Here is a 22,672-nt window from a genome sequence, read left to right on the forward strand (position 1 = left end):
CAGGGCACAGGCTAATTTTTTTCCGCTTTCGAGCCGATAACTGTTGGGCTTAAAACCCTACTCATTAAGGAGAAACATAATAATGAGGTGGGCCTAATTAAACTCTGTGTCTTCGAGCAACGACTCTCCTCCTCTTACCCAATAGCTAAACAGACATCAGCTAGCCAGCGTGTGACACGCTCTCGTGGGCATATGCCCTGGTGTGGTATCCGGCTGGTTGGAAAGGGAAAGAAGCACTATGATAATCAGTGACCATCACGCCTTTTAGAATTACGAATTCCCGACACTGGTAGAAATAAAACAGACCGTGGATGGTGCAAAATTCTCCCAGCCAGAGGTAATGCATTTTTTTTTCCTATTCAAGAAAGCTTATTAGAATGGAAGTAAGGGTGACATTATTATAACATTTAACCTATTCTAATTTAGTCTTTTGGAAATGCCCGAGCCCTGCCTCTCACCTGCTTCGGGGGAGCTCTGTATCACTTTTCTGCGGGGCTCTTACTGCCCTGAGAGTACATCTGACCAAGGAGACCTTGGGGCAGGGGTAGGGTCTAACACTGAAATTCGCCAGGGTGGATTCTCAGAGGTTAGATGGCAGATTCTTTTTTTTAAATTAATTTTTATTGGAGGATAGTTGATTTACAACGTTGTGTTTCAGGTGTACAGCAAAGTGGATCAGTTATACAGACATATATCCAAGTCTTCTTTAGATTCTTTCCCCATATAGGTCATTACAGAGTATTGAGTAGAGTTCCCTGTGCTATACGGTAGGTCCTCATTAGTTATCTATTTTATATATGAATATGTCACTCCCAATTTATCCCTGCCCCGACCCCTTTCCCCCTTGGCAACCATAAATTTGTTTGGGCAGATTTTTATTTATTTAATTTATTTATTTTTGGCTGCATTGGGTCTTCGTTGCGGTGTGTGGGCTTCTCATTGCGGCGTCTTCTCTTGTTGTGGAGCACGGGCTCTAGGCGCACGGACTTCAGGAGTTGTGGCTCATGGGCTTAGTTGCTCTGTGGCATGTGGGATCTTCCCGGACCAGGGCTTGAACCCGTGTCCCCTGCATTGGCAGGCGGATTCCTAACCACTGTGCCACCAGGGAAGTCCTAGATGGTGGATTCTTAACCACTGCGCTACCAGGGAAGTCCCTTGGGCAGATTTTTAAGAGAATTAAGAACCTAATCAACTTTGCTTTGCTTTTCAACATTTCCACATATGGGAATCTCTCAGACTCGCCAAGGAGCTGTGGAAATACCTTGGCTACGAAAACAACTGTGCACATGTGGGTTCAACACGGAACACACTTCTTGAGTTCACGGCTTTCCAGTGAGGTAGCAAGAAGGAAAAGGAGACTTTGCTAGTGCGATCACGTGTGTGGTTAAAAATAAAAGTCACATCTGATGAGGAAGAAAACAGAATAAGACCGTGAATTTAAAGATGTATACTAAGGGGTGTCTTTGCCTCAAAGCATTTATGAGTTTTCATATATCTGTTCTGCCATCCCAGCTTCCTTGTGAAGAAAGGATTTGTAATACTGGCTGCCCTTGAAGCAAAAATGAAGACTAGCAGATTAGCGCGAAGCCAGACATCCTTACGCTGAGTCTGTGCACTAGGGAATCCTCTTGAATGATTATGACATGCGAAGAACCGCACGTATAATATGCGTGTTTCTTTTAAAGTCAGGAGCTAGGTCGCTCAGGAACGGGGTTGAAGTTGAGATTTTAGTCTGTCCAAAGAGAACTAACTTAGAGCCAAGTAGATGTATCCACATGATCTGGGGAATGGCTATTCTACCGACTTTGAAGTTTTCAACACTATTTAGAAAGTGCTCCTTTGTAACTAAATGACATACTAATAACTACAAGAAACATTGATTGCCTCAGCCTGGAGAGCTTATTCACCATCCTGTGGCAGAAGCCACGAGAACTTGCGGGGAGGGACCCAGCTCGCCATAGCCTCCCTGCGTCCCCCAGAAACACACCAAAGTCTGGGGGCTGGGCAACCCACAGACGGGTGAGGAGGTGAAGGAGAACAGGCCTGGGGTTGTTTCCGGCCACATACACACCCGGCAAGAACTTGGGCAACATGGTGATCCACGTTAATCTCATGGGGGTGTGGGCTGTGAAATTCTCGGTATGCCAGGCCACGGTGATCTCCCTTATCCCACTGCCCCAGGGCCTAGGAGCCCCCATTTATGTCCACTTACGAGCTCTGTGTGAGCTCTTCCTGGGGCCCTTCCCCACCCCATCCTGCAACTCTCCATACTCTGGTGGTCCTCTGGGCACTTCTGTCTCTTCTTCAGTGCAAGCTACCTGTGTTTGACTGACTGCAAAAGCCTCAGAGCCATGGCCCCTACATTTAGCTTCCCTCCTCTTAAGCCAGTCTGCAGGCCGGACTGTTCATCATAGTGCAGGCTCAGGAACCTGCAGTGGCACCCTATTACCCACAGAGTCCACGCGCAAACTCTGCTTCCCACATTCGAGGCCCTCGCCTTTACATGTACATCTCTTCAGCGGCTCACCCACAGGTGGCTCTGGGCTGGGTGAGGCTGGCATCCCATGCTCTCTCGAAAGCCAGGCTCAATTCCTCTTTGGGTACCAGTGCTGAGCATACGTGAGGCTTCTCTGAGCACCTCAGCCCACCCTGGTCTCCCGTGCAAAATCCTACAGCTGCCCCTAGGGCCTCACACAATTCAGCACATAGGTATCTATCTATACCCCGTACGGCTGTTTATGTATTAGTTTACCCTCTGCAGCTGGACTGCAGCCTTCTTTTTTTTTTTTTGGCTGTGCTGGGTCTTCATTGCAGTGTGTGGCCTTCTCTGGTTGTGGCGATCAGGCTCCAGAGCGCGTGGGCTCAGTAGTTGTGGCACGCTAGCTTCTCTAGTTTTGGCCCAAAGGCTTAGTTGCCCTGCAGCATGTGGGATCTTAGTTCCCTGACCAGGGATCGAAACGGCATCCCCTGAATTAGATGGTGGATTCTTTTTATATATATATAAATTTCTTTACTTTTGGCTGTGTTGGGTCTTCGTCGCTGCATGCAGGCTTTCTCTAGGTGCGGCGAGTGGGGGCTACTGTTCATTGCGGTGCACAGGTGTCTCATTGCGGTGGCTTCTCTCGTTGTGGAGCTAGGGCTCTAGGCACGCGAGCTTCAGTAGTTGTGGCTTGCAGGCCCAATAGTTGTGGCGCACGGGTTTAGTTGCTCCGTGGCATGTGAGATCTTCCCAGACCAGGGCTCGAACCCGCGTCCCCTGCATTAGCAGGTGGATTCCTAACCATTGTGCCACCAGGGAAGTCCTAGATGGTGGACTCTTAACCACTGGCCCACCTGGGAAGTCCCTGGACTGCAGGCTTTTTGAAGTCAGTGGTTATCTCTTTCAGCCATTTTTTTTTTTTTTTTTTTTTTTTATGCGGTACGCGGGCCTCTCACTGTTGTGGCCTCTTCCGTTGCGGAGCACAGGCTCCAGACGCGCAGGCCCAGCGGCCATGGCTCACGGGCCCAGCCGCTCCGCGGCATGTGGGATCTTCCCGGACTAGGGCAGGAACCTGCGTCCCCTGCATCGGCAGGCGGACTCTCAACCACTGCGCCACCAGGGAAGCCCCAGATGATCTTTTTAAATGGTAGATGTTCAGCCAGAGCTGCTAGGAGAACGAATGCAGGCTTAGATCGTGTTCCATAAACTACTAACAGAAGTTTGCATTTTTGTCGCTGTCGTTGTCAATTTCAGTTTGTCCTTTCCATCTTTAAATATAAGATGCATCGGGGAGGCGGGGAGCACAAGGTGGAAGATTGCTGGTCCCCTTGGCGGAGGTGAGGCCGGGGCTCCGCTCCCCCTGCTGGGCACTGCATCTGCATCACTGGCCAGTGGCTGTTTTGCTGCCGTGGCTCAAGTCCCAGTACTGGTGGCAGGTAGGTCGTGATGTGGAGGCTTCTCTCCCCACTCATAACTTCTCAGTGGGGCATCTGACACCCAGGCAGCTGCAGAACAGCCTCTCCGGCTGCTTTAATTAACTTAATCCACCGAACACCAGTCTTTAAATAATTGAGTGCCTTGGCAACCAGTGTTCAAACATTTGAAGAATTTTAGTTACAATAAGGTTTAACCTTTTAATTCTAGTTTCAAACACTGCTTTCCTTCCTGTTACGCACAAGCGGAGACATCAAAAAAACAACATTTGAGAAAAAGAAGAGGATGCTTAGACCATGGATGGCCATGAGCAGGGAGCTATACAAATGGGATCATTTCACGTGGCAATTTGGCAAACTTAAAAAAACAAAATACTCTTGAGGAAATGAAAATTACTCAGGTGGTTTTCTGAGTCACATGATAATTTTCCCATTTGTTACAAATTGTAAATGTGTTTATTTGAAACTGACAGGCTCTGAAAATGTCTAGATCCCTTGTGGGAAAAACAAAAAACTCGTGTTTTTCTTATTTACTTCCTAAAAAGAGAAGCGACCTAGATTGATTCCTTGGTAACTTAAATGTTAGCTGCTCCTAAAAAAAGTATACCAAAGATATCTATTTATTGTTTTTCTTTGGACAAAATATAATGTAAATTTTACATTGAACTGTATCAAATGCTAAATATATGATTGTTAAACTTAAGAAAATATGAAGCAAACCCTTCTGCCCTTTCCCCCCCAGTTTCCCACGCAGCCTTACATAATACTAAAGTAGGAAACAATACGACAGTTTAGATGCTCTTTCTTAGCTTGGAGGTTGAAGCACAGAGTTTAAGCTACGGTTAAATGCATTCCTCAAAGGGCAACTCAGCCCAGAGAATTCACATTTTCAATCTGAGTACTTTCCCCTCTTTTCTATTTAATGACACTCTCTTTCTCCTTCAAGGACAAGTTCAGATATCACCCCTCAAAAGCCTTTAACCTCTGCAGTCAGATAAATGATGCAGGTGACGCTACCTGAAATCAAGGCCCGCTGGACAAATGGAAGCAGTTACAGTCTCCCCAGGCCACCACACTGGGGTGAGTGTATGCTTTGTGGAGACCCCTGGACACCCAGTAGGGATCTCAAGCTCAGCAGGCCCACATCTGAGCTCCACCCGACACCCCATCCTTCCCCAGCTTTCCCTCCGTCTCCACACGGCCAGGGGCTCTGACCAAAAACCTAGGGGGGGGTTCCCTCTTGACCACTCTGTCTCACAAGTCACATCCAATCCATCAGCAAACCCTGTGGGTTCTATCATCAATACATACCTGAAATCTGACAACTCTCACCACCTATTTCCACCGCCCTTTACTAAAAATCTCCCAATGCTCTCCACCTTGCTGAGAGAACAGCAAGATGCTCTGCAGTGGCCTATGACATCCTCCACCACGGGCCCCATCACTCCCCCTCTCACTGGGATCCAGCCACAGAGGCTTTCCAGCTGCCCCTCCAATATGGGGACCCGGTCCTGGAACACAGCTCCCCAGATGGCTATATAATGGCCTCCCACCTCCTTCAGCTCAAATGCCATCTCCTCAGGAAGGCCTCTTTTGGCTTCCTCATCAAAGACCACCCTCCTGGACCCCACCCTGCCCCGAGCACACACTAATACATGCTCCCTAGCTCCTTGGTTCCCTTCGCTGCAGGACGTTTCTCCTTAGATTTATCCCCATGGTACGTACTATGCACTTAACTTAGTTATCTTGTTTCCCGCATCTCTCCCCCTCCTAGATGGACACATCCAGGAAGGCAAGATCCCCAAGGGCCCAATAAACACTGGCTTAAGAATCCCTTCGTCCTTCCTTTAGATCACCCAGGACCCTTCACAGGACACTGAGTGGACATGAGGCACTCAGCTACAACTGCTTTTATACTGTGAATAAAAAATACTGCCTGCTATATATCGGTAAACAATGCTGCAGCCATCAAGCCTTCACATTACAGCCGCCGGATTAGAAGCACAGGACACTGGCCTCAGATAACTGAGGTGCATGTCAAAGGAATGAATTCAGTGAGCCCAGACTTTGCATCTTCCCCTACATAGAAAAGCACGAAATTCCTTAACTTGAGAGGTCCGGTTTTCCTTAATTAACAGTAATCTCTTGATGTCCTGACTACCTGGTCTCTGTTGCAAAAACTCCTCTATATCCTGGCTCCCCCTATGCCTTTTCAGAGCAGTCCCTCAGAGTTATCTGAGATGCTGTGTCCCAAGCTTGAAGTCCTCAGAATGTCCGCCGAATAAAACAAAATCCTCAACTTTTAGGTTGTGCAAAATTTTTCAGTTGACAATATGAATAACTTCCAAAGTTATTAAAGCAATCTGGGCCTCTGTCTCTTCATCAAGGCAATGGAATTATATCTAAAGGCCTCTTGAAAATGAAGAACATCTTTAGAACCTTCCTCATTTTCCAGAGGAGGAAACAGATTCCCAAGTGTGAAGATAGGTGCCTTAAATTGCACTTAATGAGGACCTACTGAGTGCTGGGGATGGGAAGGGAGGCTGAAAATGTGCTCAGACTCAGGGCCGCTCGTGGGAGAGGTCAGATAGAAAACAGATGATGTCAGTACAAGGTGGTAAGTGCTGTAACATTAGAATGGACTGTTCCGACATAAGGTAGTACACAAGGCCTTATGGGAGCCATCAGGCAGAAGGCTCACTGATCAGACCGTGCTGCAGACCAAACAATGAAAACCAGGGTCTGAAAAAACCGCAGGAGGCTTCCATAAAGCTGAGTGGAAAGGGGGCTGAGGCATCGACTTGATTAAACAGCTTAACTCGGGTCACGGTGCCATCCAAGCAGTAACAAGGGCCGGACATTACCATCAGAGCCTCCAACTCTTATTCTCATGTGTAATCTATGGACCACATTCAAGGCAAATGAAAACTAGCATTTTTTATTCTGTGTGCTTTTGCTGTCTCTGCTCTGCACCCATTAGCCAGGGTTATACTGACACTGCATGTACTGGGTCTCTGAGTGCCCCGGGAGCTTTCTGCCTAAAGCTCATCACCAGGTATCAATCCACCCAGGCTTCAGAGGGCAGGCTTTGATTTCACAGAGCAAGTCGACCTGAGCCCGAGGAGCCAATGCAAACAGTTAGACTCTGATTTGGGATTAAGCATATGGGAGCCAATTAAAAAACACTGCCCGGGGCTTCCCTGGTGGCACAGTGATTGAGAGTCCGCCTGCCGGTGCAGGGGACGCGGGTTCGTGCGCTGGTCCGGGAAGATCCCACATGCCGCGGAGTGTCTGGGCCCGTGAGCCATGGCCGCTGAGCCTGCGCGTCCGGAGCCTGTGCTCCGCAACGGGAGAGGCCACAACAGTGAGAGGCTCGCGTACCGCCAAAAAAAAACCCAAAAAAAACCCACTGCCCATGTCTAACATAACCCAATTAATCTCTTTAATATAAGAATTGATTCTGTTTTACCAGTTCAAGAGGAGAAACATGAACACGGCTAGATAATAACAGACAAGCCCTGCTGGTCTGATTCATGCTCAAGGAGAGAATCACACAGCCCTTTCAGATACAGCCCCTCTATACCTCCAAACCCCTTTCTTTTTTTTTTTTTGCATACCATATCATTTCATTTATATGACATTCTAGAAAAGCTACAGCAAAGTAGTCGTCAGTTTCTGACTTTGGGTAGAAGAAAGTGACAAGAAAAGAGCATGAAGAAACCTTGTAGGGTGATGGATGTATTCTCTATCTTGATGATGCTGGTGGGAAAATTCATACAGCTGTATCCTTTAAAAGGATATGTTTTCCCGTACGAAATTACACCTCCATCATCCAGATTTAAAATGAACATTCAAAACAAAGAAACTTATTGGAAAAGAGCAGAGAAACCCATGAGAGTCAAGCAAAAGTACGGCATATTCCTTGAAAACTACAGAATATAGTTTTTATTTGTTGAAAGTGTGGAATAAGAAAGCCAGCAACTCCCCACCCCACTTTCTTCATTTTGACCTCTGGTCAGGGGCACAGCCCTGCCCCGACAGAGAGTGGCCACAAACTCTGAGGACAAGGAATCTACCCAGAAGGAACAAAGCAAGTCAGAGCACCAACTGAGTGAAGGAGAGAGAAAGAAACATCATGGTGGTGAAGACGACGCCTCTGAAGTTGCCCACTTTTCGATAGAGAGACAGCCTTTGTCTCGTGCCGGTAAGAGGCGGTATGATCACACACCAGTTAACGGAGAAGCAAAGCATCTCAGTCTTTCACAGATTTGGCCACAGTTGGGATCGAATGATGACATCTCTTAAGAATAAAATCTAGCACAGGGCACTCTAACTACGCCAAGGAGAGCGTACGGTGTAGACACCGTCTCTGTGCCTGAAGCCAGCTTGTAGTAAGTTGACCCACGTGAGCTGGACATTGGTTGAGCATTAGCAATTCTACTTGCTCCAAACTTCCAGCACTCTACTCCCCCACGTTGGTGCTCTGCCCCAACGACCAGCAGTGCCATAAAACTACTTGTCCTGAAAGGCACCAGACTTCCCCCTAGGCTCCTGGGATAATTGGAGATTGTATTCTTGACAAGACTTACAGTTATATCACAAAAGCAACACATACTTTCTTTCAAGATACATTCATTTATAACAGTACAGTATGTCCCAGGTGCCATAAAACAGGCACAGATAACAGCGTATTTATAGTCGTGAAAAAAAAAAAATCTTTCAAAATACTAAAGAACTGATGTTCTATACACAGGTATGGGTTTACACATTAAACACTAATATCTACTCTTTGATCATTATTGGATGGAAATGTTTCTAGAATTTATCACACACATCTGTGTTTTCTTAAACAGAAGCATGTTGAAGTCCTGTTTTCGGTATTTCCATTATCAATTCAATATATTTCAATTGTATCAATTACTAGACTGTGTTCTAAAACAAGGATGTCCAGCCCAACCCAGGCAAATGAAATTGTTGGCTGCAACAGTAAAGACCTTAAAAATTATGTTTGTGCTCCTATATATTTTGGGGAGGGGTGGAGGGGTTATTCGTACAACTAAAAAATAATTACCTGAGTAATTCTGTATTAGTTTGCTGGGGCTGCCATTACAAAGTGACTGGGTGACTTGAACAAAGAAATTTATTTTCTCCCAGTTCTGGAGGCTGGAAGTCCAAGATCAAGGTGTCTGCAGGGTTGGTTTCTTCCGAGGCCTCTCTCCTTGGCTTGCAGATGGCCACCTTCTCACTGGGTCCTCATTTTAACTTAATCACCTCTTCAAAGGTCCTACCTCCAAGTATATAGTCACACGTTGAAGTACTGGGGTGAGGACTTCAACATCTGAATCTGGGAGACAGGAGTCATCCCAAAACAACCCCCTATGCCCAGACACTAGGTAAAACTCAAGTTCTTAATTCAGACACGTCTGGATTTAAATCAAGGCCAGTCACTTCTAGCTCTGTGACCTAGTTAGAGAAGTCACTCAAGCAAAACTTCCGTCCCAGCCTCTGTAAAGTTAGGATAATGACACCTACACCTCATCACTTCCTGGCAATACACAGAAGGTAATATATGAAAATACTGCCTGGCACACAGTATCATTTTCTTTCCCTGGTTTTTAAGGTATGTGTCTTTTCATGACCTTTCTCTTAACGTTTGCCTGGAGCTGTGCCTTTCCTTTTTTCACTTTTCAGGGGCTTGAAAACCAGATCATTGAATTTGTTAGCATTAAATGTAAAGGCTCAAAATCAAGACCAAAGGCTCTCCTGTGAATAAATAGTGCGAACTTCTGCACGTGGGATGTCAGATGTCTCTTCTGGCTGATAGAGTTTGCTTGTTTGCTTCTGGTGGAATTTCCTTCCTTGTTGTCATTTCTGCTCCAGATATAATATAGTATTTACTGCATATTTTAGATAAGGTAATCCCAACATGAAGTGTAGCTCTGTCACCATTTAAAAAAAAAGAAAAAAAGCAGTGTGTCACAGATTTGACCAAAAACTAGTGACACATCCTATAATAAACAATCATTTGTTCTGGAAGAGGCTATGAGTGGCAGTGCATAATTTAAATGTTGCAAACCACTTAGAAAAGCAGCACAGAGAAACCTGAGGGAGCTAAACTGTCCTCTAGAAAGTTTTCCAAAAGGAAGTAAGGCACTTAGAACTCCTCTGACTTAGAGTTCCTTCCAAGCATCATTTTAAGGAGGGGTTGGCCAACTTTTTCTACAAAAGGCCAGACAGTTAATATTTTAGGGCACATGGGCCTCTAGTTTCTGTCACAACTCTCAGCTCTGCCATTGGACGTGGAAAGCAACCATTATACAGAAGCAGATGGGTGTGCCAAAAAACTTGAATGTGTCAGGAAGTCCTGTTTTCCTTTTGACTTCTTTTCAGCTATTTGAATATATAAAAACCATTCTTAGCTTGGGACAAACAAAAATAGGTGGTAGGTCAGATTTGACCCTGAAGCCATAGTTCACCCACCCCTATTCTATTCTAAGAGCTCAATAAATATCTGTTGTTGGTGAAAATACACTTCTCCTGAAAATAATCTGAAAACTAAGGATCCATCAGGCACCTCCCATTACCTTTTCCCACCCTCTTTTTTTGAAAACTGCCAATGCTGCCGACCTGACTAACACAAAGGCCATTAGAAAACAAGCCAAATTAAGTTCCTTTTCTGGGCCCTTTAAATAAGAGTCTTAAAACAGCTCTTCACAACGAGGGACAAGGCAGCATGCCTGCAAATGACGGAAACGGGGACTGGGCAATCGTGTGGACCCCATACTCGTAAAGCAGCAAAGCTGTGGCAGTTTTAATCACATATACATACAAAAACTGTATATTTTCCCCATCCACCATCATGATAGAGCCTTGCTTAGGGGGATGAATACTGAAGCAATACGTAGTAAACTGACATGACAAACTGTTCTTTTTTTTAAATTATTAATCCCAGAAATACAAAATCAGTTTAATTAATATAATTAGCATATTATAGCATATTAAAGATAGGAAGATTAAAAATCACAAAATTATGTCATTAGAGAAAAAGTATTCGTCAACAAGCAAAACTCTTTCACAGTAAAAATGATCAATAAACACTTAATAGAAGAGGATTTCACCCTGATAAAGAGAATATATGCCATTTCATTTTGTTGATTATTTCCTTTGTGTAGAAGCTTTTGAGTTTGATGTAGTCCCATTTTTGTATTTGGGGCTTTGCTACCTGTGATTTTCAGGTGAAATCCAAAAAATATTGCCATGACCAACGTCCAAGAAGTTTTCCTTATGTTTTTTGAGGAGTTTTACAGTTCTAAGTCTGTGTTTAAGTCTTGCTTACAAATGGAATATCAGTTGGGCATAAAAAGCAGCAAATCTTGCCACTTGCAGCAACACGGATGGACCTGGAGACCATCATACTATGTGAAGCAAGTCAGACAAAGACAAACGTCACTCGGTATCACTCATATGTGGAATCCCATTTAAAAAACGACACAAATGAACTTATTTACAAAACAGAAACAGACGCACAGATCCTGAAAACAAACCCATGGCTACCAAAGGGGAGACACTGGGGGGAGGGACAAATCAGGAGCCTGGGTTGAACATACCCCTTGGTTCTTCTTTTTTAAAAATTAGCATAGGGCTTTTCTGGTGGCGCAGTGGTTGAGAGTCTGCCTGACGATGCAGAGGACACAGGTTCCTGCCCCGGTCCGGGAAGATCCCACATGCCGTGGAGTGGCTGGGCCCGTGAGCCATGGCCGCGGAGCCTGCGCGTCTGGAGCCTGTGCTCCGCAACGGGAGAGGCCACAACAGTCAGAGGCCCACGTACCGCAAAAAAAATTAATTAATTAATTAAATAAAATAAAAATTAGCATAGCTATCAGCAAAACCTTTTCACTCCATATAAACTTTTAACCTTGTGTTAAGTACTGAAATTTATGTACAGAACAGCATATCAAACGTATTTGTATATTTAAAAATTATTATAAAGACAACTATCTAAACACCATCTAAATTACAAAATGTAACACCATCTAAATTACAAAATGTAACACACTAGTAACTGAGAAGACACATATGAGACCCTCCAGAATAACACTCCGTCCTGCCATTTTATTAGTAACTACCCTCTAGATGTCTGTAGTAATCTTTTTTTTTTGCGGTACACGGGCCTCTCACTGTTGTGGCCTCTCCCGTTGCGGAGCACAGGCTCCCGACGCGCAGGCTCAGCGGCCACGGCTCACGGGCCCAGCCGCTCCGCGCCATGTGGGATCTTCCCGCACCGGGGCACGAACCCGTGTCCCCTGCATCGGCAGGCGGACTCTCAACCACTGCGCCACCAGGGAAAACCTGTAGTAATCATTTTTATACATATCATGTTGTCGTTGTGTATGGTTCCCTTATTTTAGGTAAAATTTACGCATGGTCAAATGTACAAATCCAAAGTTCAAAATTCAATGTATCTGGATAAATTCATACACCGGTGTCAACTACAGTCCTGCCAATAAGCAGATTACTTCCATCACCCCAGAAATTACTTTTGTGCTCATTCCTCATTCAGAATTATCCCCTAGTCCTTACCTCTCTTCCACTGTATATTTCACTAGATGTGAATTTTGTTTATTCTAGAACATCACATAAATGGAATTACAGACTAATACTTTTTTGTATTTGGCTTTTGCTCAGAATATTGTACATGAAATTCATACCCGTTTTTGCACAAACTGTTCTTAAGAATGAATGAGATTGCTCACCATTTTATATGGCTACTGAAGAAAAACTATTTCTTACTCTCCAAGAATCACCTAGATATTATTTCTTTAATCCTTGAAAAAAAAATCACAGTTATGTGGGAAATACCCACATGTATAATAACCTCCTTTTATTTTTATACAGCCCTGCCCCCTGAAAAGGTAAAAGTGGACTGCAATTTCTTCCATGCTCACGATTTCCATGTAGATGTTGCTCTAGATCTTTTTATAATCAAGAAGTAAAGAGATGTTCAATTATTTGCTGGAAATAATTCAGAGTCCTTGGCAGAGCAAAGAATGAAGAGAACATTGCTGAATTACGAACCTAAGGCTTCTTCCAAACAGACCATGAAGGAAGACTTTACCCAGTTCTTTCCAGAAATGGAAGCTTGTACTTTCTGGGAGAAGATTCTGCCATCAGTGAGTTCGTGTTCCTGTGTTATGATGGTGACCACCAAGAACCACAACTTTGTAACGCCTATTGTTACCATTCTGGCCAAGCCAGGGGTTGACTGCACTGATTGACAGGGTGACAATTATCTCAGTGAGTTGCCATCATCCGTGGTAGAAGAGTTTTTTAAAAATTACAGCTGGCGGAGGGGCGGGGGGGTGATGAATTGGGAGATTGGGATTGACATATATACACTAATATGTATAAAATGGATAACCAATAATAACCTGCTGTGTACAAAAATAAATAAAATTCAAAAAGAAAAAAAATTACAGCGTGTCTAATATCTACCTGAAGAGAAGCATAAACCAGGATTCCAATTCATTTGAGTTGCCTGGTACTTTTCCAGAAAATATTTTTCTAGCAATGAAGTACACTAGATTGACCCTAAAAATTACCTGATCCTCTGCCACAAAACCAGTAACACATGGAACATCACACATGTCACAGGATGGGTCAATAGAAAACCAAAAAAAGAGTATCTATGATTTAGAATAAAATTCTACATTTTTATTAACATTGTATTTGAATTAATAAATTCTATTCTATCAATGACAAGAATTCACTGATTTGCTCATTTTACAAACCAAGAAGCAAATGTTTTTCATCTAGTTTATCCTTAAGTGCCCCCTTGCACTGATTTCCTAAATGAACTCTTGTTTTGCCTGAATACACACTTTCTTAGGAACTACAATGCAATCCGAATACCAACAATAAGACATCTTTCCCCACCTTTTTTTTTTTTTTTTTAACAAGAACTGCAGATTTTTCTAGTTGCAAAAAGGGAGGGAGGGAATCTGGGAAAGAACTGTCTGTTCAAGATGTAAACTAGTATTTCTGACATTTAATTAGGTGCATCTGATGTTGAGATTATACAAGAGCTGCATCAGTGAATGGAAAATCCCACCCAGGAGCAGCAAACCTGTTCTTTTCCTCATAATGCAGTTCTTACTCCTGTTCCATCTTTGAAGTACCGTTATTTAGAAAGTACTAAAACTTATCATCATTCTCCATAATATTTACCCAACATTGTGACCTAGCTGTAGACCTTCTGCAGCTCAGTGAAACCACTTACTTCTGCAGAGAAGAAATGATTCCCGATTTAGCACAAACATACTCCAAAGGAAAGACAAGGTGAGTTCTAAAGGACCTAAGGAACAGAGTGAGGTAAACACAGTGAAAGCGGGACTGGTCAGAACAAAAACGAAAGAGCAGCGTTGGAAAAGTTAAAAAGTAAGATAACAGGTCTGTCTTAAGGCTACTTTTAGAAAACGTCACAATACAAAGCAGAATTCTACTTCTGTTTATTGCAGGGCAGACTCCTGTCAGTTTAGTAATTCACCCCACACTTGAGTCACCGTATTACATGAAACCTGGATAGTATACCATTACTCATTACCAAATAATTAGCAGAACTGGGTTTAACCCAAGGGGATTATAAAGAAATAATCCCTGGGAGGCGACGGGGAGAAGGCAGAATCCGAGAAACACAAGTTGATTCACCTGTAAAGGTGGGGGGATGGTGTACTGCACGTCCTGGCAGGGAAATCACGAGGCCCAGGTTCCAGGACGACACCGGCAACCAGGAAGCGTGTGACCTTGTGGAAGCCAAGATGGGCTGTTCTAAGAACTGACCTCATGGATAGAGGCGGGACGGCGCGCCGGATGCTCTCTGAGACCACTTGCCAGGGTCCAGAGCCCAATGGATAACACCTGCTCCTCAGGTGTATACGTGCCTCACTTGGCCACTGCTGGGACAACTTAGCCTGTTCCGTCCAATCTGGCATAGTCTCTGCGCCCTGGGGCGTGGGGCCGGCCTCCTCCCGCCCCCAGGACATCCTCCATCCGTGAACGTCCTGCCGGGTGGCCGGGTGAGCGGTGCGAGCGAAGTGGCGCCTAGGAGTTGAAGGGTGGCCTCGCACACGGTAAGTTGAAAAAAAAAATGCTGAATCAGGGTGCCCCCATTTTGCCGGTTCACGGGCAATCGGATGCTCCCTTCCCTCAAACCTCCTCCCGCTCCGAAAAGAAACCGGATCGGCCTGTGCGCTCAAAGGTCACCTGTGATGAGCAGAGCGCTGTCACTCGGCTAACCCTAAAACGGCCCCCACGACAGAAAAGAGCCGAAAACACCACTGCTTCATCCGAAGAGAGGCCCCCTCCGGAAGGTGACCCTTTAACGCGTTATCCTTCGGTTCCGCAGCCTCGGCCGGACGGGGTGGGGGAGGGAGGGAGGTGAGCGCCCTCGGAGCACCGGAGAGTTTCCACCACCCCCGGCCTCGCCGCGCGCTGGCCAGGACGGTACCGACTCCAAGTGGCCGGTCCGGTGTAGGATGTCGCGAACTAAAAACCGCAGCCCGAGGGACCCCTGCAGCCGCCCAGGCCGAAGGGTTAGGGACCACGATCTAAGAGTTCCGGGCGGCCACCCCCGAGTCGCGCTCTGAGGCCACCTCGCCGGCTTCCGGCGCCGCGGAGCCGGTCCCCAGTGATCAGAGCCGGAGGGGCCCGGGGATGGAAGGAGGAAGGCGGGGGGGGGGGGCGGGGGGCGGATCAGGGGGCCGATCGGGGCCGGGGGCGCGGGGCGGGCCTCCTACCTGTGGTGGAGAGCACGGTGCTGGCGAAGAAGAGCGCGGAGGTGAAGTCCCAGTTCCAGTTGCCCGAGGCGTTGCTGAGCACCGACACGCCATAGTTGCTGGCCTCCAGCACCCGGCCCAGGAACTGCTCGAGCTGCGGCTCGGACAGGCACTCGTGCTCCTCCAGGAAGCGCCGCTTCAGCTTGCGCAGCTCCTGGCGCAGCAGGTCCTCGTAGGGCAGCTCCACCGACGAGAAGACCACGGCGCCGAAGACCAGGTAGAGCAGGTAGCCGAGCACCAGGAAGCCGAAGCACCAGGCCGAGCGGTGCCGCTCCACCAGGCGCACGCACGAGCTGCCGGCGAGGGACTGCAGCATCTTCTCAGCCGCCCGGCCGCGAGGCCCGCGCCGCAGACCGGCCCGCCGCCCGCCCGCTCCGGAGAGCTTCTTCGCCCTTCTGTTCCTGTTTCCTTGCAAATAGAAAAAACCCAGATGATGTGGCGCTGACGTGGTGGCCGGTTCAGGTAGCCCGAGAGTCGCCCGAGATCGCCGAGCAAACTTGCAGGCTGCACGGGGCGCTGGGCGCGCGGCCGGGGAGCCCCCGCCCTTGACTCCGCCCCCCGGGCCGCCCGGACCCCGCCCCACCCCGGCCTCGCCTCGCGGCGCCTCCGGCTCCCCGCCCGGGTTCCCCCTCCCAGCCCGCCCGAGCGCCCGGCAGGCGGGGTGGGAGGGAGTGTGTGCTTGCGTGCGTACGTGTGTGTGTGTGTGTGTGTGTGTGTGTGTGTGTATACACACTTCTGTGCTGTTCGCTGCCGCTCCAAGACCCCAGTCCCAGCTACACCGTTTCCCACCTATTTCTTCTTAAAGCCACTACTACAGCAAAGAGAGCGCTGGAATACTTTTCATCTTCTCTTACTGGGCGGAGCGGGTTGAGCAATCTGGTGCCAGTGATGATGGTGAAAAGACCGGAATCTCAGGGCTGGAAGGCACCTGGAACCTGGAGAGGAAGGCAGAGTTTCGGAAAAGCCACATTTCTGAACCCTAATTCTTTAGAACGTGAAGAGTGAAGAAAGGTCCCAAAATGTCAACTACCAGAAGAAACTGAGCTTTCCCGAGTGGCATTTCTTTTTAAGGGGACGACCTTGCTGTGGGCCAGAGTCTGGTTGGTGCACCCTTTTTGCAAAGGCAATTTGAGGGTAGGTTTCAAGAGCCTTGAAAGAGTTTATGTGCTCTGACACCGTGATGTGTCCTAAGAAAAAATAATCAGGGAGACAAAGACTTACAGAGAAGGCTGTTCATAAACAATATATATCTATATTATATACGAAATAATGAAGAGTCAGGAACAATCTAACTATTCCAAAATACAGGAATGGTTAAATAAATTACGATATCTCTAAAAAAGAATGAAATAATGCCATCTGCAGCAACGTGGATGGACCTAGAGATTATCATACTGAGTGAAGTCGGTCACATAAAGAAAGACAAATACCAGATGATATTTTTATGTGGAATCTAAAATATGACACAAATGAACTCTTCTATGAAACAGATTCACAGACATAGACTTGTGGTTGCCAAGCAGGAGGGGGTGTGAGGGAGGGATGGATTCAGAGTTTGGGATTAGCAGATGCAAACTATTACATATAGGATGGATAAACAACAAGGTCCTACTGTAGAGCACAGGGAACCATATTCAGAATCCTGTGATAAACCGTAATGGAAAAGAATATGAAAAAGAACGTATATATGTACGACTGAATCCCTTTGCTGTACACCAGAAACTAACACAACATTGTAAATCAACTATACTTCAATAAAATATTGTAAATTAAATAAATTATGGTGTCTACAGCATGGTTACCATATTAAAGGTGTGTTTAAAGACTACTGAAGCTAAACGATCTCATGTATAGAGTATATATGGTCTTATGTGTAGAATCTCAAATATGTAAAATATTTGCATTTTGTATTGTAAAACAGAACTATCTACATAATAGATCTACTGCAAATCAAACCAGCCCCTAAGAGTTGTCTTTGGATGATAGTAGACTATATAGGGGACATTTATTTCTTTGACATTTTTATATTTTTCAACTTTTCTAAAGTGGACCTTTTTTTTGGGGGGGGCAGTGCTGTGAAGCTTGTGGGATCTTAGTTCCCTGACCAGGGATTGAACCCGTGACGTCAGCAGTGAAAGCGCAGAGTCCTAACCACTGGACTGCCAGGGAATTCCCTACAGTGGACCTATTTTTGTAATCCAGAGAAATATTAAAAATAAACAAAACTGAATTCTTTAGTACAATTATTTAGTACAATTCCTATCTGCCTACTTTAAGAAATTCAAAAAAAACAAAAACAAACCCAACCAAATGAAAACCATTTTGTGTTCATTTATTTAGAAATTTTCATGGAAATCTTTAACATCCTCATCAGTGGGTTTTTTTTACTTTCAGTCAATGAACTTACCTCCTGCTTTACTCGGAGGATTGAAGTCATCCATCTCCTTTACTTCACTTCAAAATCTGTTAATCAGTAATCTACTTCTTTCCTTCCCTGTTACCCTGAGGAAAACAGCTCCTGCTTATTTTCAAGGTGAAGTCTTTAAGCCACCACTCCCAGCCCTTCAGTCTCCAGGAATCTTGACCCCCCCCCACCAGTCCCCTACTATTTTATAACTTGAATACTGCTGCTCTGCTAGCTCTTTTCTCTCTGCTTCAAAAAATCACCTCGAGTCTTCACCATCCTGTAGCACGTTCTCTGCCCTGTGCTCTGTAACCCTTGCCCCTCCTACCGTATCCTTCTTGATCTTCGCCAGTGTGACATGTCGGGGGACCGCCATGCTCCCGAGGTCACCTCCGCCTGCAGCACTCTCTCATTGTCCTTCCGCCTCTCGTGGTGCCTTTTCTTCCAGTGTCACTGTTTTTTCGGTTTTTGTTCGGCCTCAGTGTCTCTGCTCATGTGTTTCAGACAGCCCCTGCCCCAATCACTGTCTGTGATGTACCGCATGTACCTGTGCTTCAGGGCCTGCTTAAATGCCATACCTCATCCGCAGCACCTCGATGCCCCGGGGGGATGTGATTTCTTCCTCCTCTCAAACCACTGAACCCTTTGAACACTGCATTTTGTGGGGTACATGTGGTTAACAACTGCATACACCAGTGTGGTTTTATCATCGTGCCCTCAAATATACATATACATATATGGCAGCTTTAACACATGGCTGCAAATTCTTTGACCCTTTTCTCAACAAAAGGTAGGGTTTTGTGTTTCCTGCTCCCGAAACTCTGTGGGCTTGTGACTCTTTCAACCAACAGAGGTGACACTAGGTGATTTCAAGATTGGGTCATAGAAGGCCAGCAGCTTCAGACATCACTCACTGGAACACCCCTCTCTTGGAGCCCCCAGCCATAACGTAAGATCTCTGATTACCTTGAGGTTCATCGAGGTAAACTGCCATGCTGGAGAGGCCACGTGTAGGAGTTCCAGGTGACCATTCCGGTGGAACCAGCCCCCCCCACCATCCCCACTGAGGCCCAGGACATGCCAGGTTCAACCCCCCAAATCCGGCCATCCACCTGCTGAACGCCACCCAGGGACCTCTGTCAATGTCCCCTGCAACAGAAGAATCTCCTGGCTGAACTTGGCTTGAATCACGAGCTCTAATAAAGTAGGTGTCGTTTTCAGCCATGAAGTTTGGGGGGAGCTTTTTAAGTAAAAAAAAATAGAGAACCCAGAACAGCATGCATCTGGACTATGCCTAACTTCAAAACTCGTCATTAGATGTTTTCTTCCAATGTGTCTGCTGTTCCTTCCCATATTTCACTTCTCTGGCTGAAGGTCCTGCTCAGTTCCATATAACAGCCAGACCAGGGATACCAAATACTTTAAAATCACCTGTTTTATGGCTGAGTCATATTCCATTGTATATATGTACCACATCTTCTTTATCCATTCCTCTGTCGATGGACATTTAGGTTGCTTCCATGTGCTGGCTACTGTAAATAATGCTGCAATGAACATTGGGATGCATTTATCTTTTCGAATTATGGTTTTCTCCAGAGTTCAGGGTTAACAGATACACACTACTATATATAAAATAGATAAAGAAGGACCTACTGTATAGCACAGGAAACTCTACTCAATATTATGTAATAACGTATATGGGAAAAGAATCTGAAAAAGAATGGCTATATGTATATGTAAAACTGAATCACTTTGCTGTACACCTGAAACTTACACAACATTGTAAATCAACTAGACTCTAAAATAAAATAAGAATTAAATTTTAAAAAGCAAAACAAACAAAATAAAATAAAATCACCTGTTACTTCAGACTACAGATAGAAACGAAATTATCATATGCGTGGTCTGACAGGTCCTTCCCTGCAGGGTGAGATTTGTTGAGTAGAGCCAGGAGGCGGGGCTGGGCTGAGGGATGCAAAATTCCTGTATTTCTGGCTCTTGGAGTTGATGGGTATCACCGTGATAGAAGCTGGCTGCCTCCTTCCTCTTCCCAGCCCCCTTTGCTGGACAGTTAGCAATCTTAGTGATGGTAGGATTTTTTTTCCTTCTGTTAAAACCTTTACCCCGCATGGTTTCTATGTACCACACTGCTGAGAAGCTACTTCCCTTCCAGCCTCCTCCTGGGGACCATACAAGCTGGAGCTACCCCACGCCAGTGTGCCAGAGGCCATCCCAAGCATTTCTCAAGAAAAAAAAAATGAGAATGTGGAAGAAAGCTCAGAGAAGAGTGCAGAGATTCCCAAGAATTAGGCAAAGGTGGGAAGGGAGGGGGTTGAAATAAGTGGGAGAGACAGTATGTCACCAGGCTGGGGCTGCTTCCTACATCCTACATTAACATTAAATTATGTTAATCAGTTATGTTTGTGAGAAACAAACCTTGCCCTTGGCACAGAATTGGCAAGTTAATCTGACATGAAGTGAATGATGTAAGCGATCATCGCTGTTGTGCTGTATATGATACTTAGGCATAAATGGCAAACAGTTCATGTAAGTGGGTTTAACTACCTCAACAGGTTGAGATGATGGAACAATTCGTAGAGATGGGAGTTCCATAGGAAAGTCTTTCCCTTGAGATCAAAAAGTAAAATTCACAAACACTGGGTTGGTGAAATCAGGTCAACCAGCAGCAAAAACAAAGTTAGAGTTTATAATTCCATTTGCGGATGTATACCCAAAAGAACTGCAAACAGGAATTCAAAGAGGTATTTGTACACCTGTGTTCATAGCAGCATTATTCACAATAGATAAGAGGTGGAAGCAACGCGAGTGTCCATCAACGGATGAATGATAAAACAAATGTAGTATATACTGACAACAGAATTTTTTCAGCCTTCAAAAGGGATGAAATTCTGACACATGCTGCCATCTGAAAGAACTTTGGAGATGCTATACCACGTGAAATAAACCAATCACTCAAGGACAAACACTGTATAATTCTACTTACATGGGGTACCGAGGGTAGTCAGATTCACAGAGACAGAAGGTAGAAAGAACTGTGGTTGCCAAGGGCCGGAGAGGGGGGAGGGGATGCGGAGTTATTGTTTAATGGGTTCAGAGTTTCAGTGTTGCAAGATGATAAAGTACTGGAGACGGATGGTGGTGATGGTGGCACAACAATGAAATTGTACTTAATGCCACTGAACTGTACACTAAAAACGGCTAAGATGTTCAGTTTTGTGTTATGTGTATTTTACCACAATTTTTTAAAAAGTAAGCGTTTTGAGCTGACAGTGGGATACAGGCATTACGAGTGGGCTGAAGTTTCTCCAACTAGCTCCAGGCTGTATCCATGATGAGGGCCCTTGAAGAAGTAGACATCCTTCACTTCCTGACGGTGTTGGACAGTCCGGGTGGGACACAGCACAAGGGGCCTCAGTGACCTGGCACACGCCCAGGTGAGATACGCCTGGCTAGTGATGGGTCTGGAGGCCCAGCTTGGAGAAATGGCAGGAGTATTCCCAGGCATTTGCCCTGACGAAAGAAAATTTAGTATGATCTGATAGCTGCATGCAGAAAAAAAAAAAAATGTGTGAGTTTATCTTGTAAGTCTTCACAGGGCAGAGCTAGGACTAATGGGTGGAAGATATAGGGCGTAAGATTTAAAAACCACAGCAAGAGAGAACATTCTAATCACATGACTTTACTTCAATGGAATGAGCTGTCTCTAGAAAGTTCCCTGCCATGACTGTTCAAACAGAAGACAAACAATCACAGATTCAAAAGGTAAAATGGAGAGCCTTTTTTCATATAAGGTGCTTTCCGAATCTGAGATGTTATGGTTGCACCATTTATAAGGGCAAGGGTATGGGGAGAAAAGAGTGAAGTAAATGAAGCACAAAGTTGCCCTGAGGTGCTTCTGAAAATCGCTGGATGTCTAACCAGGGACTGCCAAGATGCTCCAGCCCTGGAGTCCCTAAGTCCCAGGTGGAATCATGCCCAGTGCCAGGGAACCCCGACCGAGCAGATCCCCAGCTTCTCTGTCATCTTTGGCAAAGCTTGTTGCTGCCTCCCCCCACCCCTTATTGTGATGGGAGGGGTCCATCCTGGGAGGAGGGCAGATCAGGCTCAGCCTCTAGACAGGCTCAGTCTTTTAACCATGCCTCCCAATCTCACTTTCCCTGTGGATGTTAAAACATAATCCATCCCCCTCACGTCTTATTCAGTCGTTATTTAACATGCCCTCCAGGGGTACAAGAGATAAGGAGGGAAAGGACCAGAAATGAAAAACGGAGAAGGTGAAGTTTAAAAAAATTAGAGGAGCTGTAAGAGTCTAACGACATCCAGGGCTCTGGCTGCCACGCGCCTTGGGAAGGTGGCTCCACCCCCAGTAGCGCCCCCCCCCCCCCCCCCCCCCCCCCCCCGGGCCCCAGAGCACTCGGGGCGCGGTGCGTTGAAAGCAGCAGCCTGAGGCCATCTCATCACTCTTTCCAAAACCAGGTCATATGTCTCAGCAGCTTGGAATGGC

General features: G+C 45.8%; 1 protein-coding gene across 1 annotated transcript in view; it reads right to left on the minus strand.

Moving 5' to 3' along the window:
• KCNK1 (potassium two pore domain channel subfamily K member 1) overlaps positions 1-16,110 on the minus strand; it is a 52,874-nt gene extending 36,764 nt beyond the window's left edge. Inside the window, exon 1 of the mRNA XM_065894624.1 lies at positions 15,705-16,110. Within this exon, the coding sequence (XP_065750696.1) occupies positions 15,705-16,059 (355 nt within the window). The 5' untranslated portion in view covers positions 16,060-16,110. The remainder of the gene's footprint in view (positions 1-15,704) is intronic.
• Positions 16,111-22,672: the final 6,562 nt, after the last annotated feature.

The sequence above is a fragment of the Phocoena phocoena genome, chromosome 16 (assembly GCF_963924675.1).
Source record: "Phocoena phocoena chromosome 16, mPhoPho1.1, whole genome shotgun sequence".
Lineage (NCBI taxonomy): Eukaryota > Metazoa > Chordata > Mammalia > Artiodactyla > Phocoenidae > Phocoena > Phocoena phocoena.